Below are 26,679 nucleotides of genomic sequence, written 5' to 3' on the forward strand. Positions count from 1 at the left end.
CACCCTAATTTGTAAAGAATCACTGGGAGGACTTGTATCCTAATTTGTAACGAATCACTGGGAGGACTTAAACAAGCTGATAAGCACTCTCCGCAAGTGAACCAGCTACTCAGTCGGTGAAGTAAAGTAAAATAAAGTCTAACCGAAGGTGCAAAGATGAAAATTCTGTGATGATACATTTGAGTGTTAAGCAAGGGTATGTGAAAAACTTCTATAAAAAATCGCTACGACATTAAAGGAAAAAAATACATTGAAATCTGAGAAAATCGCAGTGAATGCTGGATTGTCATCGCAACTACGAAATTTAAAGATAATCATTAGGGTAGAATTTGGTCAATCATGCATCTCAAGATATTACTTGGACAGAGACAAAGCAAGTTAAAAAATATATATAGTTTACACGTTTGCATTACAAGCTTACAACATAAAAGAGAGCCCACTTATAATCCCACCGGCTTTTACAATATTGAGATGGATTGTGGTCTCAGTTATTTCAATCGTTCTGATACACATTGCACATGTGAATATAAATTGATATTCCGAGTATATTTTATGATACAAATGCCCTCAATATAAAATTGTTTTCTTAATGCCAGCAATAATCGAGCAGAGCTAATCAAGAAATTATGAGTAACCAATTCTTATCACACAATCGCGTTCTATCAAAAAGCGACGGGAGAAAATATTTAAAAAAAAAAAAAAAAAAAGTGCCCTTGAAGTTTGAGCGATAGCAGTGGCTTTTCCAAAAGTCATCTAATCTCTGCGTGCTTGTCTGAAAAACCGAGTCTTTCTATCACGAGCGGAGTTCTGAATCTCAATAAGTGTAGTTGAAAGTTATTTCTTTCGATTTTCTTCAGTCCCAGGTAACGATAATCTATTTCAAAGTGTAAAACTTTCTTTTATTTTTGGTCGAATTTTGAAAAAGTAGTTTTGTCTTCGTTATTGTTGAGAATTTAATAAATGTACTAATTAATGTAGTTTTTAAAAGCATTTTTAATTTTAGAATTAAATATGAGTAATAAGGGACTTTTCTGACATATATTAATTGATGCTGATCAAAAGTATAACACTGAGTTTTCTGTATTCTCCTCCGATAATGTGAATGCTATCTTTGTGCATGGATAATTATTTAATAATATAGTGCACTATGCTCGTAAACTATCATTTAAGTTATATGGAATATATATAGTATTTGAAACATTTACTCCATTAGTGAAACTAATAAAAGTTAGAAGATTTCTAAGAATTAGAAATCAAATATCCTGGCTTAACATAAGAAGATGTCTCCATCTTAAACGTCTTTTGCAAAAAACACAAGAAAGGCCTTTCTTTTCTTAAAAAGTTTCTTACCCCCTTTAATCTCATATTAGCAGATCATAACAGGATAGTACTGAATAAGATAAAATAGGATAATACTGAACTTTAAATATTGCATCAGTCTAGAACTACAGCAATATGTCAACCTATATCCAATTACACGATTTTCACAATATCTAATTAGAAATTATATTATAATAATTATTCTACGTAATTTGAATTTCAAAAAACAGCAGATTTATTAAAACGAAATTTTAACATCTGTGCTAAGGGGAGGACAAAAAATTCGATTGAATTTTGGAAAGAACATTCTGTTTAATTAAGTTGATAAAAATGTAGCTCTTCTAAAGATATTTCAATAATAATTCAACTCAGATATTCATTCTTTGACTGTCATTTCCCATTCCTCCTGAACGTCATTATTAATAATTTTATTTCTAATATCTTCGCTGTTTCGGCCATTTTAAATTTTAAGATTTTCAAGATTTATTATTACCTGAATTATTTGTATTGTCCATGGTTTCGAAATTCTAGAGTTACCCATGATTTTAAAATTTGTGAATTCTCCATGATTTTAGGTGATCTGCGATTTCATGACTTGTTTGCCTGTGATTTTAAGGATTATATGTCGTTGATTGTAAAATCAGAAAGAAAAAAGATATTATTTTCAGATATAGGAGAGATTGGAGTGCAAAAAGCAAATAAATAAATAAATAAATAAATAAATAAATAAATAAAATTCCGAATTTTATAATTTTTTGACCCAACAAATGGTTCTGTTCGAGGGAAAAAAAAGCACAGTAAAAAAATTTGCTGCTCAATCGCGTGTCGTCTTCAGGTTTCGCATGAGGTAAATAAAAAACATGAAATTATTTTTAAACAATATTTTTAATGATTTTTTTACAATACTGTTGCTTCCTGATCCAACATAAGATTGTTTCGGACCCAACATAACATTGGTAAAGAAAAACGCCAGTGAAAAAGTTTCAGCTTAATCACTTGTCATCTTTAGGTTCCAACAAGAGAGCCGAAGAAATTCATATTGGTATCGAACTTCGTAAGTTTCTTCCGAGACTTGATACGACTGCAGATGAATTCATCCCTGGCTTTTACACCATATGTTGCCAATGAAGCTTTCGTCACCACTCTCACATGCCTCTTTACTACTTGAGAATGGCAAAGATGCTTTCCTACTTCAAATTGAGAACCGCCTCTAATCAAACTTATGCCTTCGTCGCTGAGGTTCAAGGTAGCCGTTGATGCTAAGGGATTGTCCCAGCGAATCATCTCAAAATATTCCTCTGCTTTGAAATTGAATTTAAGAAGCACAAATTGCCATATTTTCTCCTTCCAGTCAGTTTTTCTTGCTTTCAGTATTCTTCTCAGGCCAAGTTCACGAATATTCGCTCGTTCAAACTTTCAAAGTGCGCAAAATAACACTTCTTCTAAATAACTTCGTGAACGATTGCCTTAAAATTTCTTGACGAAAATGAACTTTTCTTGATTATTCCGTGAACATGACGTGCTCCATGTGTTGCTCTCGGGATTTTCTTTATTTAAAACCAGAATGGCACATAAACCTTCAGAACATATTCGGCTAGTAGCTTCAAGTCGTCTTTTGCTTCGGCGGTTGATACAAAAAGGCAAAGAATTCTGTTGGCTGTATTGAGCCATTTTGAGTGGGTTCTCTTCCCAGGACTCCTGATTGCTATGTCTGAAGGCACTTACCTAGAATACCGTATTAGAAATATCAAGGAGGTATTTTTGGTCAATTTCGGATAGATCAACTGGAATAAGGACAAGGAATCTACGGGAAAAGTTTCCTCTGTTTTGAGGGACTTTCCTATTGTTCCTGAAAATTGTTGTGGTCCCGATGTATTTCCATCAATATCCTGGAAAAGATGGCGAAGAGGCAGTTCATTGGTGGGCAAAAAGCATACAAATCAGTCCAGTTTATTATGACCAACAAACATCTAAAAAATATGCACTTCTAGTTGATCTCATCTTAGTACAACATAAAGAATGACTGATAAGGTAAGACTGACAAAACACACTAAACATCCAACTAATTAACAATAAAAAGTCATTGAGAGATCATGGAAGCCACGAGATTGCTTACCCCAAGCTAGAACCAACAATCAGATTAAAACTCGTTCTGTCAGCTAATGGCATATTTAGGCATTAAATTTGATATTTTTGTGTGGAAAGCAATTTCTCGCACTAATAAAGGCGTTTTCGACAAAGCAATTCATGAAAAAAGCATAAAACCATTAAAAAAGTCTGTACAGATATTCATTTGAGATGTAGAACCTCAAGATGTCAATATTTCGGGCTGAAATTTTAACACAATTTCTTCTAGACAATTTGGAACCATATAATGACTCAGGCAATATGATTTTTTTTAAAAGGTCTTTTCTAGTATAGGGTTTTCAGAAAGTGGCAAGGAAAGGCAGGGTTTCCAGATTTGGCAACAAAATTGGCGATATGCCATAGACGGAACGTGAACAGTCTAGAACGAATTCTTATCGGTTTTCTCGAGAATGCTCTCGAAGGCAGATCAGAAGCTATAAATGCCCTGCCTGTACGCGGTGTAGAAGAGTATCTAAAGAGTATCTTGAGTAGTAGTAGTAGAGTATCTTGAATTCAGTAGTAGTGACTTGAGTTCAGAGATTAGCTTGAGAGCGATCGATCGATCAGCTGTACTTTAGTGCTTTGCCGTGAAGCTGTCTTCCCGTTATAGACTGACGTCTGTGTCGCTGATTTGTCAGCGTGTTTGTCGTAGTTTTTCGATGACTGTAACTCGTCTTTGAAACTGTTCTAAGTAATACTGACAAATAAACTGTCTTTTGATTCTTCATCAAGTGTTGTCACTAACCACTCCAAATATCTACGAACCCGTAGAAAGTAACAAACTTCCAAAGTTAAGCCTGAAGCCTGCTATAGTCTTTTAAATATTTATCACCAAAGCACAGCTCCAACATGCCAGACAGAACTTTGAAGTCTAGCCGCTTGTTTTCGGGCGGAATTTGAAGAATATCCGCGGCGTCTACTCTCAGAGAAACGACGAGATGGTAGGCTTGAGCTTTGGAATCCCATCCCTTGCGTTTGCCACTCTGGAGAACTGAGTCTTATACACCACGAGATCTTTCGATAATATGTGAAACACTTTAGAGAAGATCATCTAAAAACATGATCTTAAATGGTATTTAGCTCGAAATCTTTTTGGAGCACTTTGTACTGTTGTCATATATCATTTGTCAGAGATTAAATTCTGCCGGCTTCTGGATCCGATATTTTTCAATTTTTATGTGAAATTGTAATTCCATTCTTATCTTCAAATACGATGAGATAGCCTATTGAAGTTTATTATTAACGATTGATTATTAATTTAACTTTATTAATTAACTTTTATTCATCTTTCACATTTTATTTAATTTTAGTTATCAATTATTTATTATTTTACTTATTCATTTTTATTAACATTTCCTAATAGCCGTCCGTACGGCCCCAGGATTTGTTATTATAGAAATTAAGCTCTGCTATTTGTAATAACATTTTTCATGCATTTGAAATCAATCATCTAACTCCCCACATTGTTCTACCTAATTGACCTGAAAAACAGAATGACTGATTAAGGTGCTATTTTGATAGCATCTCTGCTAGATTTACCAGAATCAACCATAGTAATGCCCAACCAGTGCAGCAGTTAGCGATGCTGATTGCCGTAACGTAGAGCCCAGGTTCGAATTTCGGAGAAGGCATGGATGTTTATAAATCTATAGTGGCTGTGCGGCATGGGGGGGGGCACTTTAAATATGCTGCGAGCCGAAACTCCTCTCGAGAGGTTTATAGTAAGGATCCATGGACTTGTCCACCTGGGGTGCTCTGCATCAGAATTGGGGGCGGAACTAAGCAAAGAGTTACTGTCACCTGCACGGTGCTCAAAGCTCAACGACAGGAGCAGTCTTGCACTCCTTGCCACGATGGATTTCGTGAGCTTGTTCTGATGTTACTGTCAGACAAGTGAGATATGTCACAACAACAAAAGGTCAACCAGAATCAACCTTTTAAAATGAAATCGATAGTACAAGCAACTTATTACGTTTAGCAAATACAGGGAAAACTGTAGACATTATAATTTTCAATATAAAAATGGAATTCATTAATGAATCTATCCAACTCGAAATCTGTAATATTTCTTCCGTTTTCCATAATATTTGAGTAGAAGATTAAAAAAAATAATTGAATAATATTGGCTAGTTTATTCATTATAGTATACTATGGAAGTGTTCTTGTTGCATAACGAGAGGGATGCTTTCGTGGAGAAATATCGAAGAACTGAATGTGTTCAAGCTGCATTCATGGTACATACGTGTGTTTTTTTCTTTTTCTTTGCGAAGAAAAACCACGGAAACCTCAAAGGGACAATCTATTCACTAGAAGCCAAATCCAGAGCAGAGTTGAAACGGGATAAGTCTTTTTCACAGATCCCAGTTAATGATATGTACTCCTTTGAATGATATCATACTTCAGTTATGATATCAGGATTGCATAAACGCTATCAGAAATCGCTACACACTTCTTTTTTATGAATTTTATCATAAACCTACATTTGTTACTAATCAAAGTGAACTATAAAATGATAGACACTTTTTTTTAATCTTATCACAAAGTCTCGTTTTTGTTATCAATTCAAATGAGTTCTGAACGAAAGAAATAAGCTTGAAGAATTATAAATTTGTGTTTCTTTTGGAAGAATAATTAAATCAAACTTAGCAACGTTTTTTGCGTCTAAACCTTGTCATACCATTTTCATTTAATATAGTGGCCAAGAAAGGAATGCAATAATGAGGAAGCCGAATGTATCTGAGAATCTGGCCATCGAATTGGCGTTCCGCATCTACGGCCTGAAGGTGATTACCATCAAGAAAATGGTCAGCTATGATGACCAAAACTTTCGTATTTGTGTAAGTTGATTAATTGCTTTGTGAAGTCGCTTCACTTTTTTCCTTTCATTTTCTCATTACTTTCAGCTCTAAAATAGTAATTTGTAGATTTTTCCACATTTATTAGCGTATACATAAGCGTAATATGTAACTGTGTAATATGTAATATGTAACTGTGTAATATGTAATATGTAACTGCGACAATTGCCTCCTTTCTTTGATTATAATACGACGTTAATTGCAAGCCGATCCCAAGAAACTGAAAATTTAAATAAATAAAACTAGATATGAAACAGACAAAACTGGATTGCGTTACAGAACATTATCAGAACACACATTAATATTTAAAAGTGAAACAGAGTTGGTTTAAAAAACTTAAGTCACTGTGCACGTGCAATATTGTTAGAATAAACTAGTATCACTTTTGCATAGTGAAAGTCAGCAACGTCTAAAACAAACGAGCACCAAACGATACACTGGCGAGAGAGGATTCTACTTTGATTCAGATGCAGAAATCTTAAAAAGATTCTGTAATTGCATTGTATTTGTGCTTCCTTTTTTTCAGCATGTTACCTTCTTTTATGGTATGTACTCCTGATAATATTATTACCTAATAGATAAGTCTGAAGCTATTTAAATATCTTACACTTCGATTTAAATGTTTATAAAGACTGTTAACTTTGCTTTGTATTCTATTTGTGTCTTATCTGAGTTAAGAAAACTCTCTAACTTATTAAATGAAGATTTCAAGTTAGTTATTGTAACTTATGACTCTTTAATAAAACTGTGCTAAATAGAGGATAGTGTACTCAAACGCCTTAGACGTGTTAAACTCACGACATATCAAATATAGACCCAATAATTAAGAAGACTGTGCTGCTTATTGACAAAAGCAGAAAACCTCAGTGTTTGAAGAAGTCTAGAATTTACTTCTAGCTTATCACGGCCACAAGAACTCATGGATGACAAATAGTATTTTTACCGATTTTCTTTTGAAATGGAACAGCGAACTGAAAAATAAAGAAGTATCTTTATTAAGTAGACAATTTTTCAGTACAAATACTTCTGATCTCTTTCTCATAAACATTAGTAGTTCCTTCTGCAGAAACAACTTCTAACATGCAACCTTTAATTTTAGGGTTCTTAATTTAACTTCTAATATTTAACCTTTAATTTTTAATAAAAGCTTTCAAATATCATTGCAAAAACATATTCAGTAAGTGATGAACAGAATTGAATTTTGTAAAAAGGCAAGCACTTCGCAGGAGATAAATAATTCGACGTCTCCGTTACAGGCTGCGCACATTGCAGTCAATGCAGCGCATTAATTACTTAAAATGAGTTAAAAATTATTCTCGAAAATGTGGTTCCTATGTAGAATAAGCCTCAGCAGAATTTCAAACTGTAGTTAAAGTTTCAGACATTAGTGAACTATGAAGATTCGTTTTTAAAATATATCAATACACAAAAATATTGACAACACGTGTAAAAAAATCTGAAGACGGAAGTGCTAGCTGAGAAACTGATAGTGAAAGTAATACAGAAACAAGTGATGGCATGCTATTATCAATCGAATCTAGAAAAGCACAGCATATTCTGAGAAATCTTTTTGAATTGAAAGATGCTGTTCGAAAAGTTGTAAGCAGTTTTATGAAACTGAGAATAAAATTGAAAAACTGTTGTTGAACAATATAAAACAAACATAAATATAATATTGTAAGAGATAAAATTTCATCAAGAATATAATTATGAGAATACTTTTATAAAATCTTTAAAAGTAAATTTAAAAATTGGGTAATTAGTTTTAGTATTAATTTTTAAATAGTATTTTTGGATTTATTAATGAATTAATTGGTAGCTATTTTGCTTGAAAAGTTTAAAATTGGTATCACGGTTTGTAATTCGCAGGAAGTGATTTTTATAAGCGGCGGGTACTGCATTTTCCAAGGCTAATGTACAAGGTTTGCACTTCTGTGATGAAATTGACTCGAAGTCTGTTTAACAAATATTTACTATTTCCTCGTGACTTCGTTTCTCCCACTTCTATATATCAAGTGACGTCATTTAACTCAAGAGCGAGGCTTACGTGTTCAAGAGTTGGAGCCTAACCTTCTTTGTCTACTGTGCTATTCCTTTTGTGGCTTCTGTAAATCTGACACTAACGATGGGAAAAGCCTAACCTTGTTTATCTATTGACTTTGCTGTGAATAGATAATCCTCAAGAAGAGTTCTCAAGAATAGTCCAAGTCTGTGAATAGATAGTCCTCACCTGTCCTGAGCTTTTGTCCTGGGCAATACATGCTGACGAAAATACACGTATTGCTCAGCAATACATATGATCTCAGCAGTTCTGCGCTATTATTCACTTTCTCTAAACAAGATTTTTTCTTTCTTTCCCCTTCTCTCTTACCTTATCGCTACCTTTCTTATACCTTATTTGCTGCCTTATGAAAAGATGCTAGGGTTTGGTCAGCATGTTCTCTCTAACCTAGAATACATTCTTCCTAATTCGCCAGCTTATTATAAAACGCTGAAATTCCATCAACATTTCTTCACAATCTTCTGGCGATTTATGGGCAATTGACAATAGCTTACGAAAAGCACGAAGAGCTGAATTCAAAGACAACTTGCTTTGAAATTATTAAATTGTTGGGGAACTATACTTGTCAAACCATTAGCGAAGTTCTGGTAGTCCATTCATTTCTTCCTGTCCTACTCTGCTGATTTTCTGTTCTCCGCAATTTCCTTACTTTGAATTAATAAGGAAGCATCTGCTTCAAGTTATCATTTAAAACAACTTCCATTACACAGTGACGACTATATTTTGCTCCACAAAAAGTATTGTTTTGCTGAAGCAAGCAACTATTTTATCTGCCTGTGTATTTCAGCATTTAATATTGCTTTCATTGATCCCATGTCTCTACTGCACAGCATGTAGCATTAATGTTACTTGTGGCGACATCGTTTGCAATATTGAAAGGCCGTCTGTCAAACTCTTCGCGTTGAGATTTTCTATTTGCTCAAGTGGCAACAGTAAAAGAGCTCGATAGATAAAATTAAACATTAGAATTTGTTTTCAAAGAAGAAACTCATTATAATTTTCCTGCTGTTCTCTCATTAATAAATATATTTCAATACATTTATATTCTGCAGTATAGTGTTAATGCATTTATTCAACGAATCTATACTACCTAAGCAAGTAGAATCATTTTTTTTAATCGATAGTATGATAACAGGTCTTCATCATTAAACAAATATCATAACTCTCGAATTAAATAAATATCATAAATATCTAATTATAACTCAAATATCATACAAGAAACTGTAATTCAACTTTCACTTATTCGAAAATGCATACAAAATTCGTGGAAATTTATTTTTGGTGGCCACTGAAGATATGTATTTTTTTAAACTATCGACTATATTCGGTAACCGGTATCAGCTACTGTATGTTACTGACCTTATTAATGATACCGAATCAGCTTTGAAATCACGACAAAAAGTTCAAAAAATAAATTAGAATTTAAAAATAAATAAATAAATCTGAAAGCTTTTAGATTTTATACTATGCCCAAAGTAGCTTTTTTTTTTTTTCATTTACCCATATATACACGTTTCGAGAGCATTTGGTGTAACGCCTCTTTGGTCTAAAAATATTTAAAAACAGCATATCTTTAAAACCGATAGACAGTTTCGCGCACTGGAGATAAAAATATTTCATTCCGTACAGTGTATTGCCACGGTTCGCTTTGAAATGGTTCAGTTTCTTAATCAAAAATATGTTAAAAAAGTTTAAAAATATGAAAGAGATAATAAAACAAGTTCAAGGTTCAAGCTTCCCGGTGCCCATATTCGGGTGGAGGGCTATGTTATTCAAAGTGTTCTGTATAGTTGTTTTTTCACAATGCGAGATATATACATGCATTCATACAGATTCTTCATTATTTAATATCTTTAAATATTACGCATGGCGATACTATTTGGTGCAACAATTTGAAAAGTAATACAGAGGTTTACAATGATTGGACGCAAAATGCCATTTCGATACTGTGGGCTAACGCCCATTTGGACTAAACGTCTAAAGGGCTCAGATGTTAATGATCGCACAAAAGGATTTGTTAAAGTTTTTTACGTTATCGCTGAGTTCGTAGTCTAGCAGTCTGCTATTGTACTCACGCTTGCTAACCCATTTCTTTTTGCCATTTTAGCTTTATTATTAAGCATCAGTTTCTTCGCACTTACGCTATGTAACAGGAAAATTAGAAAAAATTTTAAAAGCAGAATAGCTGCATATATTTATAATTCCCTATGTAGTGTTAAGGGGTGTTGGCCTAAGCATTCTTCCCCCTTTTCTTCCAGTCTTTCCTCAGTTTATAATGTCAGTCTCGGTTTTCTTAATAAAATGGCTTGCAAAACGTTTTGTTGTCTTATTATCATCAACGTTTTGTGTGTTAACCTTATTTATTTAATATCATGTTCTTCGCACTTATGCCACATAAAATTCAACTCGGCATCAAAATCACAAAATATTTAAAAGCAGTATGTCTTTAGAATTTCCAATATACAGTGTTGCGCGCTGGAGATAAAAATTTTTTATTCTGATTTTTTTTTTTTTAAAAAGTAAATAAAGGTCGGCTTGCAATCGAATAAATAAAATATTTATAGCATACTATACAAGTCGTCTGGCGTATCACGTGTATCAGATTATAGAAGGCATTACTTTAACACAAGCTCGATTACGGAGACATTTGTCACATTTGACCAGTGTATCAGTAATATGTGACTATCAACAACCTGATGGTGGAAATTCACTTGATATTATGTGCGTTTGAACAAACTGTAGACATTCATTTTACTTACGTTCGAAGCCACAGTGATAGTCTCGGTAATGAAAGGGCTGACCAGTTGGCTAAACAAGCGACTTAACATGAGATGTCTGTTCTCAAGTCTTAATGGAAGCATGTTTCTTGGAATAAAACTGTTGGTTGACTGGAATGTTGAATATCTTGCTTTTTCGAAGGCCCACTGGACAAAGAGGTTTTTCCCAACAGTTTTTTAACATTTCAAGTGTAATAACATTCAACCAGATTATAAACTAACTCAGATTTTAAATGGTCATGGGTATTTTAGAAATTATTTATTTCGTTTTAATATTGTGATCAGAGAACTTTGCGCTTGCAGCGATGCTCTAGAAGGTGACTATGGCTAAACAAATACTCCTTGCACTGCAGGTTATGCGAGAGTTAGAATTCTATTTAAAGAGTGTTTAAGGTCTCTCTCTGTATGCTAGCCTTAAGTTTTTTCTGACTTTGAGTTCTGAGGCTTTTGCTATCTTCAGCAACTTTATTTGTTGTTTAAAATTTTATTATTATTATTATTTTTATCCATTATTCCATCATCATGTTTTTTATGTGTCACTGTATTACTACTTTATTTTATCTATATATGATTACGCTATGTATTAATTATTTTTATTATTGTTACATCATACCTCCTTTGTATTATTAGTATTTTTTGTATTACTTTATTATTATTATTACTTTATTATTATTAGTTTGATATATTTTCTTTTTAATAGTAGTAGTATTATTACAGCTTATTATTTATAGTATATTTTAGTATTCTTATTATAGAATTGAATATTTGGATTATTATATATGTTCCTAATTCTGTCCAAAGCTAGATATTATGTATTATTGTTGTATTATATCACCTTAGTATTATTGAGCTATTTACTTACTTTAGTAAGCCTCGTGGCTTACTTTGTGGAACCTGAGGAGTTTCGCATTTGTTTTCTTTAATAAAAAATAATTGAAACTGTTTTATTAATAATTTAAGTAGCTAATTAATGGCACTCGATTTTTGTAAAAAAAAATGTGTGTTTTAAAATGTTAGAAATTACCGAATGCCATTACTGTTTCGAGTAAGCCTTTAGGTTGCGCATTACCGGTCTAGTGATTCCCTAAACTTTTTATCATTCGAATCGCATTAGTCTTAAATAGGTTCTAATAAACGGCTTTCTACTAATAATTTTTGTCCAATGATTACTTTACTTTACCTTCTATACCATTAGAAATGAATACACTAAATGAGAAAAGTGATTTTTCCAATATCTGTTGAATAACCAGATGTATCGTAGTTATTTGCATCATTATAGTCTGAAAATTTAACAGGCATATCTATCAATATTTTGCAACTATAGGTTTCAAAAGAGCATCGTAATCCTTACATTGAGAGTATAGCAGAAGAAGGATACACCCTCAAAATAACAAACACTACCAGAAGTGCTGAACCAGACCACTTTGGTAAGCCTTTTTTATAAAGATGTCTTCTAAAATTGTAATTTAACCTATACAGTTCAACCGTCTCAAACGCACCCTTGGCTGGCTTTCTGCCAAAACATAGACTCGTCCAGTAAGGGGAGTTATTACTTTCTGCGACGTGAAAGATCATGTGAAAGTCTTCTCTTCCCGTCTCTCACTATAGAACGGTGTTTGAGACACCAGGGTGCCTGAGTCAAGGCTTAACCCCTTGTAGAACAGTTTGATCATTTCGGAAGGTAGTACAAAATAACCGAAAGATAAATAGAATAGGTATTTTTTTTAATAATTTTGTTAAGGTCAGATAGGAGTACTTTTTAACGTATTAATAACAATGGAGTTGCTTTCTAAATTAGTGCGAGTAGAAAAGTCGAAGAACTGGTGACTGTGACAAGAATGAGGTAGAGCAAACATAGGCAAATTGAATCCATTAAGAATTATCAAATACAAAACATCAAATACTAAGACATGAACTTGGAATAATTATATACATATACCTATAACATACACAAAAGTGAGAATTCAGACAGAAAATTCGACGTGTAGCAGATAAGAGGAATGAAAATAAATATATAAATAAACACATATGTCAAATTATTAGAATTGCGTATCACATGATCCATACATTTAGTTGGGTTATCCATAATTTCCAAACTGTTATAGTCGTAATCACAGATTTTAATACTGGGATTATCAATATTTTGTTGCCTTTGATGAAATGTTTTGGCTAAGTTATAATAATGAGTGTGCAATAACTCAATGCCTAACTCTTCCTGAATTCTATTGTTCCTTACATACCATTCAGCATTTACAATTTGTCGTAGAACAGTATTTTGGCAGACTTGCAATCTTTTCGTATTAGTTTTCTTGGTATATGGCCAAACTGGAATTGCATAATACAAACGTGGACGTAGAATGGACTTGTAAATGAGTAACTTATTGTCAATAGATAATATGCTTTTTCGAGCAATTAAGGGGTATAGTTTGGCTTTACGAACTCGAAACTTCTGGATAATAGATGTAATGTGCGGGAACCACGTAAGTGACTTATTGAGGATCACCCCAAGATAAGGGAGTTGCTTGGCCCAGGGAATATCAGTGCCACAGAACTTTAGGTTTTTATTGAAGTTAGACTTCTTCGTAAATATAATAGCTGTTGCTTTTTCCACGTTGACGAGGATCTTCCATTTGGAGAGCCAAGCCTGGTACGTGTGCATGTAATTTTATAGTGATTGTATAACTGTCGTCTCTTCTCCGGAAAGAGCGAATTTATGTGCTCAAGGGAAAGAAAATCCCCAGCCTTCTGCCCTATTTTGAGAATAATTCGGTCCGAACAGCGCATGCGTGTTTGCGCTCATGGTCGCGGATGAGGCGGTCGAACTATACCTTATTTACTTGTATTCTTGTTGTCTTTCTACCTCTAATTTTATGAATTCAAACCTCTTTAATTCCCAGCTTATCCTATTATACCTTCTTTCATTGTTAGAAGCTTTAGTAGCTGATATTTTAATAGACACATAGTAATTTCTCTTAAGTCATCAAATGATAGTCAGGACGATATTAGCAAAAGGATCCAAAACATATTTTCATAGCAAGGTGCACACCTAGTGGCAAAATCCTCTCTTTCTCTAATTCTAATCTCCCTTGCATTTTTTTTTATCCCAAATGTTAAGTTTCAGCTCCCTGCATAAGGTGAAGTATGATGGTTTTGAACTATGCATCGTGCCCTTATCGTCATTGGTTGTGGTTAGTCATCAAACTGAGGATGGGGTATTCCACTCTATCCAATCCTCATGATATTCCGAAATAGGGATTCTCCTAGAATATTTAAGAGGGTCAGAAGAACGTATTATAAGAGTTATGAATTCCAGGATATTTATATTCTTATAATGCACTCTGTAGAGTCATTAGGGTTTCTGAAACAGGAGACGTGAAAATTGGGCAGTGCCCTCGCTGAGACACCGTGAAGGCACGCGGAGAAACTACCTTATAACTCCTTCCGAATTTCTTAAAAACATTTTATTGCTTATATTTTTAGAAACAAATACGTTTCAAAACACTGGTGTACCTTTGCAAATTTGGCGCCATTTTCAGAAATGCCTGAAATGAAAGTGATTTAGGAATATGTCTTGTCTTAGATTTAACTACAGCAAAGTTTGAGGTCGGTAAATACTTTATGCATGCTATGCTTCTTGCATACCTTTTGTTAAAAATTAAATGAAGTGTAATGTAATTCATGCACTTTAATCTACCTAATCAAAAGAAGGAAAATAAGGTATAAAATGAGGCAAAAAACAATTTTATATTAGAGATTTGTGAAAAGAACTATAAAGATTTTTTTTTAAAAAAAGAGAGACATTGAGGGTCTTACACGCTTCCCACTTGAAGAAGAGGAAAGGCAGGTCTATTGTATGATTTTAAAATAATTTTTGCTTAATTTTTGTGTTTGATATTAGTGTGTTTCTTTTTTATATTTTAAACGAATAGTTCTGCGGGGAGAAATGAAGAACTATTTCTCCAAAATTAATAAATGTGGAGAATCATAGCTATATTAATCATATAATTGAAACTCATAAGCAAGATATGATGGTTCACCGATAAAAAGGATTATAAATCAAAATTTCATTTTTTTTGAATTATTTTGGAACTGCACAATCAAATATTATAGCCAAATTAATGGTATGAGTTTTGGCTAAATCTCAGAAGTCAATGGAAACTTCATCAATGGAAATATATGAGTTTCTTTATTTGTCAAAGACTTCACAATATGTAGACTGTACTATGAGAGCATGACTTCTACAGGGCAGTGTCCTAGGTCTGAAGTTATTCCATCCTCAGACATGTTATATGAATGTCATATTTCTGCATCGATGGAGAGGAATTTAGCATCAATGGATTTTAATGGTAAGGGCATCAATGTTTTTAATTTTTGCACTAATAGATTTAGAGAAGAATTTTCCACCATCGAGGTTTCTGCTTCTGGCAATCGGCAGTCAAAAGCGCCCATGTCTTATCTAAAAGTACGACTTTTACTACAATGGACATCGTCATAATTGTTGCATTCAAAAAAGATTAAAAAGTCATAACAAATCAACTAATGTAAGTGCTTTTCTGATCCTCTCTTCAAGCACTATTTTTTAATGTAAATCTCTCTGTTTTATGTTTTTGTGATAAGTCGTTGATAAAAGTGAAACACTATGAACTCTTTTTCTTTTCAGACATTATGCATGCAACGATGAACCATTTGAACCTGAAAGGGTTACGTGTTCCAGTACCTGTAAAGAACTTGGATGGAAGTACTTGGAAAATGGAAGTAGTTCCTCTTTTGAATGAAGGTTTGCTTTATATAATTAATGTATTTTATATTCTGAAATGGGCTTAGATTTAAAATAAGGAATAACATAAAAAGAAAATAATGCATCAGTGCATGATTTTTTCTGAATTAAAATTTAATTATTATGAGGCTGAGCTCAGTATCCTTATTAACTATGTTTTCCTCTAATTGTATCTTCGGACAAGCTGCCGTAATCCCATTGTCTCATCTACTCATTTTTATTGTCGGCTTACAAAATGAAAACAAAAATTTGTTTAAATTCAGATAATCTTCGATTACAAAACATGCAGTCGGAAATAGTTCTGTGCATGATAGAAATGGTCACTTTGTTTGACGATGGGTAACAGTTATTAGCTTTCCGCAATGAATTTAACCTCTTTTAGTGTTATGTAACAATGTTCGTCAGAACTAGTTTTGAGCGTAATTAATGACGTTTGTTACAGCAACGACGGCTAATTATAGCCGAACCTCGCTGTAACAAGCGTCAATAAACCCAAAATTTGATTCGCTATATTCGATTAATAAGAAAAAAAGATCGCTAAGTAGTGTGAAAAACCGATTAATGAATTACACAGACAGAGTGATCAGCATTTTCACATGTCATTCACATTCAAAGTAACATTCATAAGTATTTTCTGTATTTGCTCATTATTATCCGCTATTTTTAATGCTTCTGAACGGATTCCGTACCTCCAAAAAGACTATGTTTAATTTTTTCGTTACTCATTGTACATACTCCATATTTGAAGCTAATTCGTAGTATATGATCTTTAAGACTTAGCGTTAGCGACGGTTCTAATAAACCTAGTATTCTGAATTCGGACCTTCAAAGTTTGTATCAGTACTTCTGGTACACTTGTTTGATTCGTCAGAGTTGGTTCTTTAATTTCGATGTAATTTTCACACTAAACCTTTTGGGTTTCTGTGCACTCAGTTACACTGGGACACATAAACAAGTAGTGTTTGTTAAAGAAATCTGTACATTTAAACAAATTTTCTGCAATCTTTAGATAAATGGCCTGGAGTGGAACATGTGAGACATAAACTTTTCTTTAGCAAAATCATTTTTTTTAATGTAATGGCATCCATTTAGCGCATTTACACTACATAAAATCGTGTTACTCACCACAAAAAACACAGTTCACTTTTTCGCAGGTTTGGTTTCTTTGTCGGTTTGTTTGGTTTTGCTTTTGTAGACTTTTTTTTTTTTTTTTGTTTGTTTGTTTGTTCAAAAGCCCCGCAGCTGTCGGAATTTTATTCCAACCATTCTGTTTATGTTTCGTAAATACTTCTGTTTGTGATCGACTTTCTACTCGTGCATTAAACCCCTGTCTGGCCATTTTCTCTTCCCATTCAATTTCTTTCTTCTGAAATTGCGTTAATAGTATTAATTTATTTGTTAAAATGCATTTCTCAGCTGAGGCTAAATTTCTTTCCCATATTCTTAAAATATGATCTGGTAAAAAGTCTTCAACAACAGGATACAAGAGCATAGCTGCGTATTTTTGGGTTGTAATGTTTAAACTTTCTAAGGCACGTAAATGTGTTTCTATTTTATCATACATGGACCTTATAAGAAATAGACTAACCCAAATGGGTTTACTCCCTCGTCTGACGCGTTCTCGGCTGTCACCTTGATCACATCCGAAGGAGTAGGGATGACTTGCAGAAATTTAACAGTGGTTGCCTATTGCAGCGTGTATATTTGTCCAAAAAAAAAAGCTGGTTGTAGCGCCTCATTTCACAAATTAGAATTTCTCCATATTTTTATTTTTGAAATTGAGATTGATTTTTAAAAATTTAGCATATTTATCAAGCATAATTAACGTTCCAAATAATTATAAAGCTATTGCATGCTTTCAGGGCTGGATATTTTTTTAGCTTTTCCTATGCTGTAAGGAAATTTGCAACTACTTCTTTTAGAAAATAATATTTTAAATCTGAACTAATAGAAAATTTCAAACAAGCAATTTTCTTTTGCAAATTTATGCTTTTTATTGGTGTAAATAAGTAAAAAATACTAAAATATTTAAAAACGAATTTTTGAAAGTTTTGTTTAAAATTCTAAATTCTGCTATTTTTTTTTTTAAATTATAGATGTTAAAATAGATTATAGATGTAAAAAAAGTTATTAGATCTTGTTTAATTTTACCTTATTTATTTCAAAGCATCACGTACTATCAATCTTATTTAATTTTACATATTTGTACGCAAAATTAAGTTCATAAATTTTGTAGAGTTTTTACCGTTTTACCAAAGTAAAGATGTTTGTACAAGAACTACGCGTGAAAAAAATGCGCGAAAGGCAGTAAAAAATGCTTTAATGAGATATATTAAATCCTATTTGGAAAAAACTGTGGCTGTCATAATCTCATCACTGTACAACGTATTACATTTAATAATTGAAAAGAGTTATGTGATACAAACGACATAGGTTTCAGTGTTATAGTAAATCAGATCGTCCCTACTCTTTCTTGCCGACATGTCGGTGACGCGCGCCCCGCCCACTGAGTTAGTCTATATCTTATAATATCCATGTTATCATACAGCAGAAACACAGAATTACACATTCAATTATTCACAGAATTACTACTGTATTTCATTACTAAACAGAGTAGTTCCCTCATATAGAGTTCAACCAAAAGATTGTCTGCTTGAAACCTATCTTTCAAATATTTGATAGCTTTATTATAGTTTTCAAAAGTAGGTAGAAAACTTTGTACAGGGTGCGGCAGCGTTCAAAGTAGGATATTAAAAACACACCATAAGGCAGTAACTGTAATTTATTTATTACCTCTTATGTCAATTAAAGGTATGCCATTTACTAATGTGTAAGTCACTGTCCATGCCGCGGATTACTTTTTGAATAGGATGCCTTTCAAATGAAGCTCCCTCTGCACAACACATTCATCTAGGCGGCGTTAGAAACTTGCCGTAACTCGACGTAACGTATTCCTTGGGTCATTACCGACGGCAGTTCGGATGTGATCCTTCAACTCAGGAATGGTGGCACAACGTTTTCACGTTTTCGGAAAACTTCTTGCTTCAGGTGGCCCCAAAGGAAAACGTCTGCCCATGAAAGATCAGGTGAGCAATGCGGCCAGGAAATGTCACCAAAACGGGAAACTACTCTACCTGGAAATGTCTGTCGCAATGGTCCGTCCATCTGGAACTTTCCCATGACGTCCCAAGTTTAAATGTTGTTGTAATAGACGCTGGGTAGCAATAACAGAGTAGTTATTCTTGAAATAACTTTCAACAGCAAAGGCACGATGCTGTGCACTCCACCGATCCATATCACTATCGCACTCGAAATGGCAGCTCATTAGTACACGAATGCGGCACGAGTTGGCGCGCATTCATGCAGTACGTCATTGTACTACGCAAGTCAAATTGCGCTATGAACGCTGCCGCACCCTGTACAAGATCTATAGCTTTAGGTTCCGTACACTGTAGTAACTACTGCTATTTATCATCAGGATCAATTTCCTGATCAAAATCGTAAAAACAACCGTGTATTTAGCGTAAGTATATTGAAACACTCAATCGATTTCGAGGGCTGCTAAAGGTCCCTCCTCATCAGGAGAAAGAAATACCTAGAAAGAAGAAAAATGAAGGGAAGGAGTCTCAGAAACACGTGGTCCTTATCAGCACTGCACATGCTTAAACCGGATTTTTAATCAGAGTTACACTGGCCGCCTACTTTTACTGAGCCAGGCTATCTGAACAAACATGTAACACGAAGGACAAGAAAATTAGCAAAGTTAAAAATAGGGAGCGAGGGGCAACTCCACCTTCATGCTCAAAATCTGAACTTCGAATGAAATTAGATTCTTTTCGAAGTTCAGATTTTGAGCGGTAGAAAAAATTTTGAAAAATACAAAAATTTTTCAGTCCAAGATATCTACAAAATTTGTTACGTCCGATTTTATCGATTTCATAGTTCGATATGAAATATTAAGTCAAGAAACGAACGGGATCAAGAAGCTTGTTCGTTATATTCGGAAGTTCGTTATAAACCAGATTCTCTATAGCGGGGTTTTAATGTGTATAATCTCGTATAAAATGTGTAGAGACATTAGGTATTTTTTGGAAGCAGGCAAGATGAAAAATATGCAACGCATTCGCCGGGAATCGAACCACGAACCTCTCAATTACGCGATTAGTGTGCAAACCACCACACCACGAAGTCATGCCAAGAGGACGGAAGAAATACTTTATATGCTCCCCCTTTTAAAGGGCGACTGGGGTTTCTAGGGGACCCAGTCGCCGTATTCCGTATTCCTGGGTGTGGAGATTCATCATCCAACACACTTTTAGTTTGGGCGCCACTATAGAGATATTACGTATTTATTTTTATTTATTTATTTATTTATTTATTTATTTTTTTGGAAGCAGACAAGATAAATATGCAACGCCTTCGCCGGGAATCGAACCACGGACTTCTCAATTACGCCCTGAGCGTGCAGACCACCACACCATGAAGACATGCCAAGAAGACGGGAGAAATACTTCATAAATGAAAGAATGTTAGCAAGACTAATAACCTCAATTTTAAGATTAAAACATGTAACTTAAATGTTTTCATTATATGTCGCTCTCAGTAGCATTCTGCAATACCCTTATTTTTGAGAAAAGCATTGAGTTTAAATCAAACTCATTTTTTAAATTTAAATACGCGTATTTATATATTCATTCATTTCATAAAGTATCGTGATACTAAATGAAATTTTCAGTAACTCAGATATGCAATTATATGATTAAATAAGTTTCTTCAACTCACAATGATCCATGTATTTCATGTTACAGAATATCTAATGTTTATTTTTTCAAAATTTTGATACTTTTTTCAGTTGAAAGCAATTTTCCCGACGAAAGGAAATGTGGTATTCATCTCCTAACCTTCATTTCTGGAGTACCAATATCCACTGTAACTTACACAAGTGACTTGCTTTTTCAATGGGGAGCATTACTAGCAAGATATCACGACGCTATTCAGGTAACTATAGTTCTGGATTTAAATAACAATAAAATATTTTTCTTCACATTTCCTTCATTTAGTATATACTATACAGCGAAAAAACGCATATTCATCTAAAATAGTTGTTAAAAATAATTCAATAAATGCTAAAAGTTCGCACTCAGGGTCCTGTTTAAATAATTGTTAGATATGATTTAAACTTACTCTCCCCACACGCACACAAATTGAGCATTGCTTGTTTTGATGTTAAAAGCATCTATAGCTCATGTGCTCCATTCAAAGGCTTACAATCTAAAGGCTGGTGACAAACAGTTGAGTTACTGGGAGGAATGAAAGACATGTTTGGACGTCATAATAATAATGACTTCCCAGTGAGGCCTTCACTTCGCAAGAAATATCAGCAGTGGCTGATCAATGAAGGATTTTGAAACTACTTTGATATCGTTTCGACTACGCCAGCTATCTATCGAATGCAAAGACTAAGAGGGCATGTCTGATTCGCTTGGGAAAACGAAATGCTCCCAGACAAGGCAAAAACACTCTAAAACTCTCAACTATAAAGAACTAAAAATTTCCAAATGGCAAGAATTCTATTCTCAGACATGAAAGCTAATAACTATACTTACATTTAAAATCTGAACGCCGTTTCATATCGTTTCGATAGAAATAATGCCATACTTTTAATTTATATATGTAATTAGAGTTCAATATTAATGATACTAATTACTAAACTTTTCATAGCTTATATTAAATATATCACATATAATATTGCACTTGCACATAATCTAGAAAATGCTATCAGTTTCACGCAATCCAGCACCACCTGCTCCAGTGATGGCCCCGAGATAATACTGTTATAACTCGCATATCATAATAGGGCAGACGCGGAATCATTGATTGATGCCAAGAAATTTAACTCCGGCGGTGACAGACAAGCTGCAGACCGCTGACATGTTCTGAAAATGACTTATGAAACGTCAAGTGAGGATATTACTTGGAAGTTATTACACCTGTAGTATCAAACATATCACATCAGACAAATCATATGTCCCGATGAAGTATCAGGAACAGTAAATTGGTAAGCAGATACCTTAAGAGCATATACTAAACATCTATGCTTACAACATTGTATACGGCACCAATAGAAACAAACCGTGGGCCGTAGGCAAATTTCGATGGTCCAACCGGCACCAGTGAACAACTTGACACCCCAACCTTAGAACATATGATATATAGTATGTAATCCTATTTGTGCTTTACGCATTTATGTGTCATACAATATACGAAATAAATGCTTTGAACATAATAATGACGTTGGAACATATAAATTAATATCTAAGAACCTTATGGGAAATTCTTAATTCCAAATAATAAGTAAAATAACACATACATTCTTGATTAGCATGATATTCGATGCGCTTATGTATAAAATCCTGTAAATATGATATAAAATATTTGAAGCAAATTAATTATTTTTAACAACATTAAAATCTTTGATATTTTCATGTCACAAAAATGATGTGAAAATCCTACTGGCTGTACTATTTGGCATCGGCCTCTAAATTAAAGCTTGCAGAGATAAACCTCGCATCAAGGATTTTAGCTTCGTATGGCTCGCCACGGACCTAAGAAAAGGATCGTATGTTCTTTATACTGTCTGTCTCCACTATGAACTGAAACTTGACTTGAACAAGGAATTGTTTTATAATTTTTTTATTAGTTTTTTTTCCTGTTTTGCTTTGTTTAAAGCTAAGCGTCCTCCATTAAACTCAGGTCCTTTGCTACCTCAGGTCAACTATGCCTTCTCCTAAAGTCCAGCTTTGTGTCATATCATTGCTAGTCGGACACATTGCTACTACCACTTACATCACGATTGCATACAGAGGAAAATTCAGTAATTCCTCATAAAGATATGAATTCTTTTATCCCCTTAAGGAAAAATAATTCTATAAACATCATTTCATCTAATTTTACAATGTAAACATCTTGTTAATTATATGAAAATTATGCAAAATGAACAAACTTAACGTTCATTATTTTTCAGATCACACACATGGAAGATTCCATTTTATCATTTTACTGCTGTTTATTAATGGAAAATTTATTTTGTAGGACTTCAAATGCGAAGCACTGTTTAAAAAGAAAGTTTTCTGGAATCTGGAACATGTACCAGAAATTGAAAATTTCATGGATGGTTTGGAGGAACAAAAGAAGAATCTAGTGCTCAGTGTTCTGAAAAAATATCCTGAAGAAATAACAGAGAATATTGCAAATGCTCCTAAATGTAAGTCCCCTTTATCGATAAACTATTTGTTTTTGCATTGTATTTATTTTCATAATTGACGAAGTTACAGAATTTTGAATATATATCCCTGCAAAGGCTTTAATTTTCAGTGACAAATAAACTAAACTTTAATTTGTAGTAGGCCATATCAAGAAATGAATATTACTCTTTCATACTGCAAGAGAACAATGTTTCAATACTCTTTAAAATGACAATTTTACGCTACTTTGTTCCATAAAAATATTTGCCTAAATAGGAAAATTAAAACAAAGGATAAATTAGACTACCTAGTTAAGGTAAAAAAAAAATCTGATGTGTACACCACATGACTTCCTTGTACGGAATATTAAATTATTTATGCATTTTTTCTTGCATTTCATTTAAACTTATTGGATTGAATTAAATCTACTTCGCCGACAGCGCATAAACCACAATAGAATAAATGCATTCTTTAAAATTCACTCTAGCATTTGTTTACCGTAGCGACACTCTGGCGCTAGATTCACTTAACAGTATTAATAATTATATAACAGTTAACTTATATAATAATTATATAACGGAAACTAAGTTAACTGTTATACAATTCAATAATTATATAACAGTTAACTTATATATTTCGTTCATATTATAACTCATAATGCACAAAATTTATATCATTTAAAGAATAGAATTATCTAATCGTTGCCACATGTTCTATTCAAATACTATAATAAAGCTAGAATGATGTATAAAAGAAATTAAGCAAACAAAACAAAAAAGGAACAGTTTTTCACAGACGATTGAGTATTTCTCATTCAATTAATTCAGTTCTCACTTCGCGAGACGGCAAAAATACATAAAAACTCAAAATATCTATAGTAAAAATTACGAAGTAAATCTTAAACACTTATTTCCTCGAAAAAATTCCAGAAAGAATTAAGCATGATTTAATTGGCAATAATAAATGAATGCGTTTTCTTTGTTGTTGGGAAACTAAGTTTCTCTAGATTGGCAACAAATCCACAAGTCTCCTGTTTCAAATGTAAACATCAATGGCCGCCATTAAAAAAAGGCTTAGCGGCACTTAGACAACTTTAAAACTGTTGATAATTCTAAAAATATTGCATACAGATTTACTAAAGGCATAAAAACTTTAACCGGAAGATAAAAACAACATAATACAATCATTTTTAAAGCAAAAAATTTACAAACATGTAAGAGTAAAGAAACTGAGATCACTGAGCCGGGTAACAGAGTGGATATATAAATATATTTATATACGTTTGGTGCGGCCGATTGCAACCAAAATACGAGGTGCACATCTACATGTTATAGCAGTCTTATATACAAAATTTTAACGTCCTGAGGCTTCTCGTTTTGGAGTTATGCGAGATACGTAAGTACGCACGTACGTACATACGTTGGTATAGACACCACGAAAAATTCTCTTCAGAATTAATTTTAAAGCAGTTTTATAATTTTTTTGAAGGAAAAGAGTGTTTTATTCTGTCCTTACGTACAGATAACACGCAAAAACATCGTTAAATTGCATTCGATAGCTGTCAAAATGGATATTTTCGTTGAAATATGCTGCCTGAAACTTTTCGCGATTACAATACTTCCTTTTTACTTCGTACAAGGAAGTAAAAAACGCGAGGATAGTCTGTATAATGGGAAGGATACCTCTGCGGAAAATATTCAGACTCGTATTACATATTCTCGTATTATATACATGGGAACACAATAAAAATACTACTGTCTTATTTTGCATTTCTTCCACAAGCGGAAGAGCAATAAGTCGCAAAACACTAATAAACAATGTGAGTTTGATTACAGAACTGCCGGACTGGCATGCATAGCTAGAACTTTTGCCGCCCGGGACGGTTTCTGATTTTGCCAGTTTTGCCGACTCTCTTCATATACAAACAAATAACTGAATAAAAACTTCAAATATGACGTTTAAAAAATAAATGTAAACTATACTTATCTTCTAAGAAAAATTTAATTCACAGCATTTTAAAATTATATTATCATTTTTTGTTTGATGTTTGTTCTCAAAACGATCGCTGACATGGTACAGGTCTACGTCATTGCTACAGATGAAATAATGTAGATAGTATAGAAAGATTTCTTAAATTCACAGTAAACATTTACAGTTCTTAATTACTTTTTAAATGGAAAGTAAAAATTTACAGTTCTCAAATATTTATGAATACAAAATAAACACTTACAGTTCCAAAATATTTCTAAATGACTTTTATTTAAAAAAATACTCTTCTTATAACTCTATCTACCTATCTTTCTATATAACTGTATGTATTTTTATTATGCATATATATATATTTGTTCGTAAAACCATCAATGACAAGAAACACAGAAAGATGTCTTAGGTGCAAAATATACATTTTTCGTTCTCAAATACATTTTAAATAGTTTTTACTTAGAAATATCTTGTCACAGCTTACAATACTTATGGCAACTGAAAGGAGGGTTTGCACAGGCATATCAGTATTTCAAACTTTGTTCTGGAGATTGTATTTTAGAATTAAAGTGCAAAAATTTCAAAGGACCGCACTTCCACTTTCTTGTTTCGTTTTCCACAGCATTAATGGAAATAAAACACTTGAAATATGTGTCTCTTTAACAGGGAATTGTTCATTATTAATGTAACCATGATCATAATTTAGTTCACATTCGTAATTTTCATTCAGAAGTTTGATGGTCTAAAATAGCTATAACAAGGATATGTAGCTATTGATATCTCGTGGTGATTTCTTTGAATACTTTATATGGTTTTAGTTCTTTAACCAGTTATTTTATGTTAAACCGCTTTCCTATCTTCCTCATTTCCATTTTCTTGCCAAAATGTAAATTTCTAGCTCGCGTGATATTTAAATGAGGAAGAAAGAAAAGGGTATATAAAGGAAGGCTTTAGAAGGTAGAATTGGAGTATTCTACCTGCTGAATGCCACTTTGTTAATTTGGATTCTCTTGCTAGTATTCTGCGGCATTGCGTTATTCTAGCCATTAAGCTTAGTTACGCCGATCCTACGATAGAGCCAGCTTGGACATTATCCTAGTTGTGGAGTTGTTAGCTTTAGTTAATTCATTACCTGTATTTTAGCAAAGAAGACGAAGCGTCACAATTTACTCAAGTAAAAACCAATATTTTTCCTCAATTTAATTCCGTATGCAATTCAGAGTTGCATTATTCTTTACTTGCTTTGGCAATTAACATGACTACCTTCTTTAAAATGTTTCACGCGAAAAATGCCACCACTAAAATTTTGTGCCAGGGGCGGACCGCCCCCTGTGCCCTTCCTCTCTGAACCTTCCTTTTAATAATCGGAACCAATGAAGAAGTAAGTAGTTTAACGTTTTTGTTTTATATTTACCGTTTTTCGTTGGGTTTTGAATTAAGAATTCGTGCACAATGTACTGTTGTCAAGTAGGAATGAAATAATTCATTTACATTAATTCTTACGGGGAAATTTGTTTTGGGTTGCGAACATTTCGTT

The 26,679-nt window shown here is 33.3% G+C and overlaps 1 protein-coding gene across 2 annotated transcripts in view; it reads left to right on the forward strand.

Moving 5' to 3' along the window:
* The first annotated feature begins 708 nt into the window (after nt 1-708).
* The window catches only part of LOC118196062 (hydroxylysine kinase-like), a 29,346-nt gene continuing 3,375 nt past the window's right edge, over nt 709-26,679 (forward strand). The window contains exons 1-6 of one of the 2 annotated variants that reach the window (XM_035367440.2): nt 709-863; nt 6,143-6,284; nt 12,466-12,568; nt 15,802-15,918; nt 20,771-20,916; nt 23,011-23,182. In XM_035367440.2, the coding sequence (XP_035223331.1) occupies nt 6,165-6,284; nt 12,466-12,568; nt 15,802-15,918; nt 20,771-20,916; nt 23,011-23,182 (658 nt within the window). In that variant the 5' untranslated portion in view covers nt 709-863; nt 6,143-6,164. Of the gene's footprint in view, nt 864-6,142; nt 6,285-6,711; nt 6,848-12,465; nt 12,569-15,801; nt 15,919-20,770; nt 20,917-23,010; nt 23,183-26,679 lie in introns of those variants that run through there. The other variant, XM_085814754.1, reaches the window with a different exon arrangement.

Source organism: Stegodyphus dumicola, chromosome 4, assembly GCF_044657685.1.
Source record: "Stegodyphus dumicola isolate Sdum_Otavi_A_Nest chromosome 4, ASM4465768v1".
Classification (NCBI taxonomy): domain Eukaryota; kingdom Metazoa; phylum Arthropoda; class Arachnida; order Araneae; family Eresidae; genus Stegodyphus; species Stegodyphus dumicola.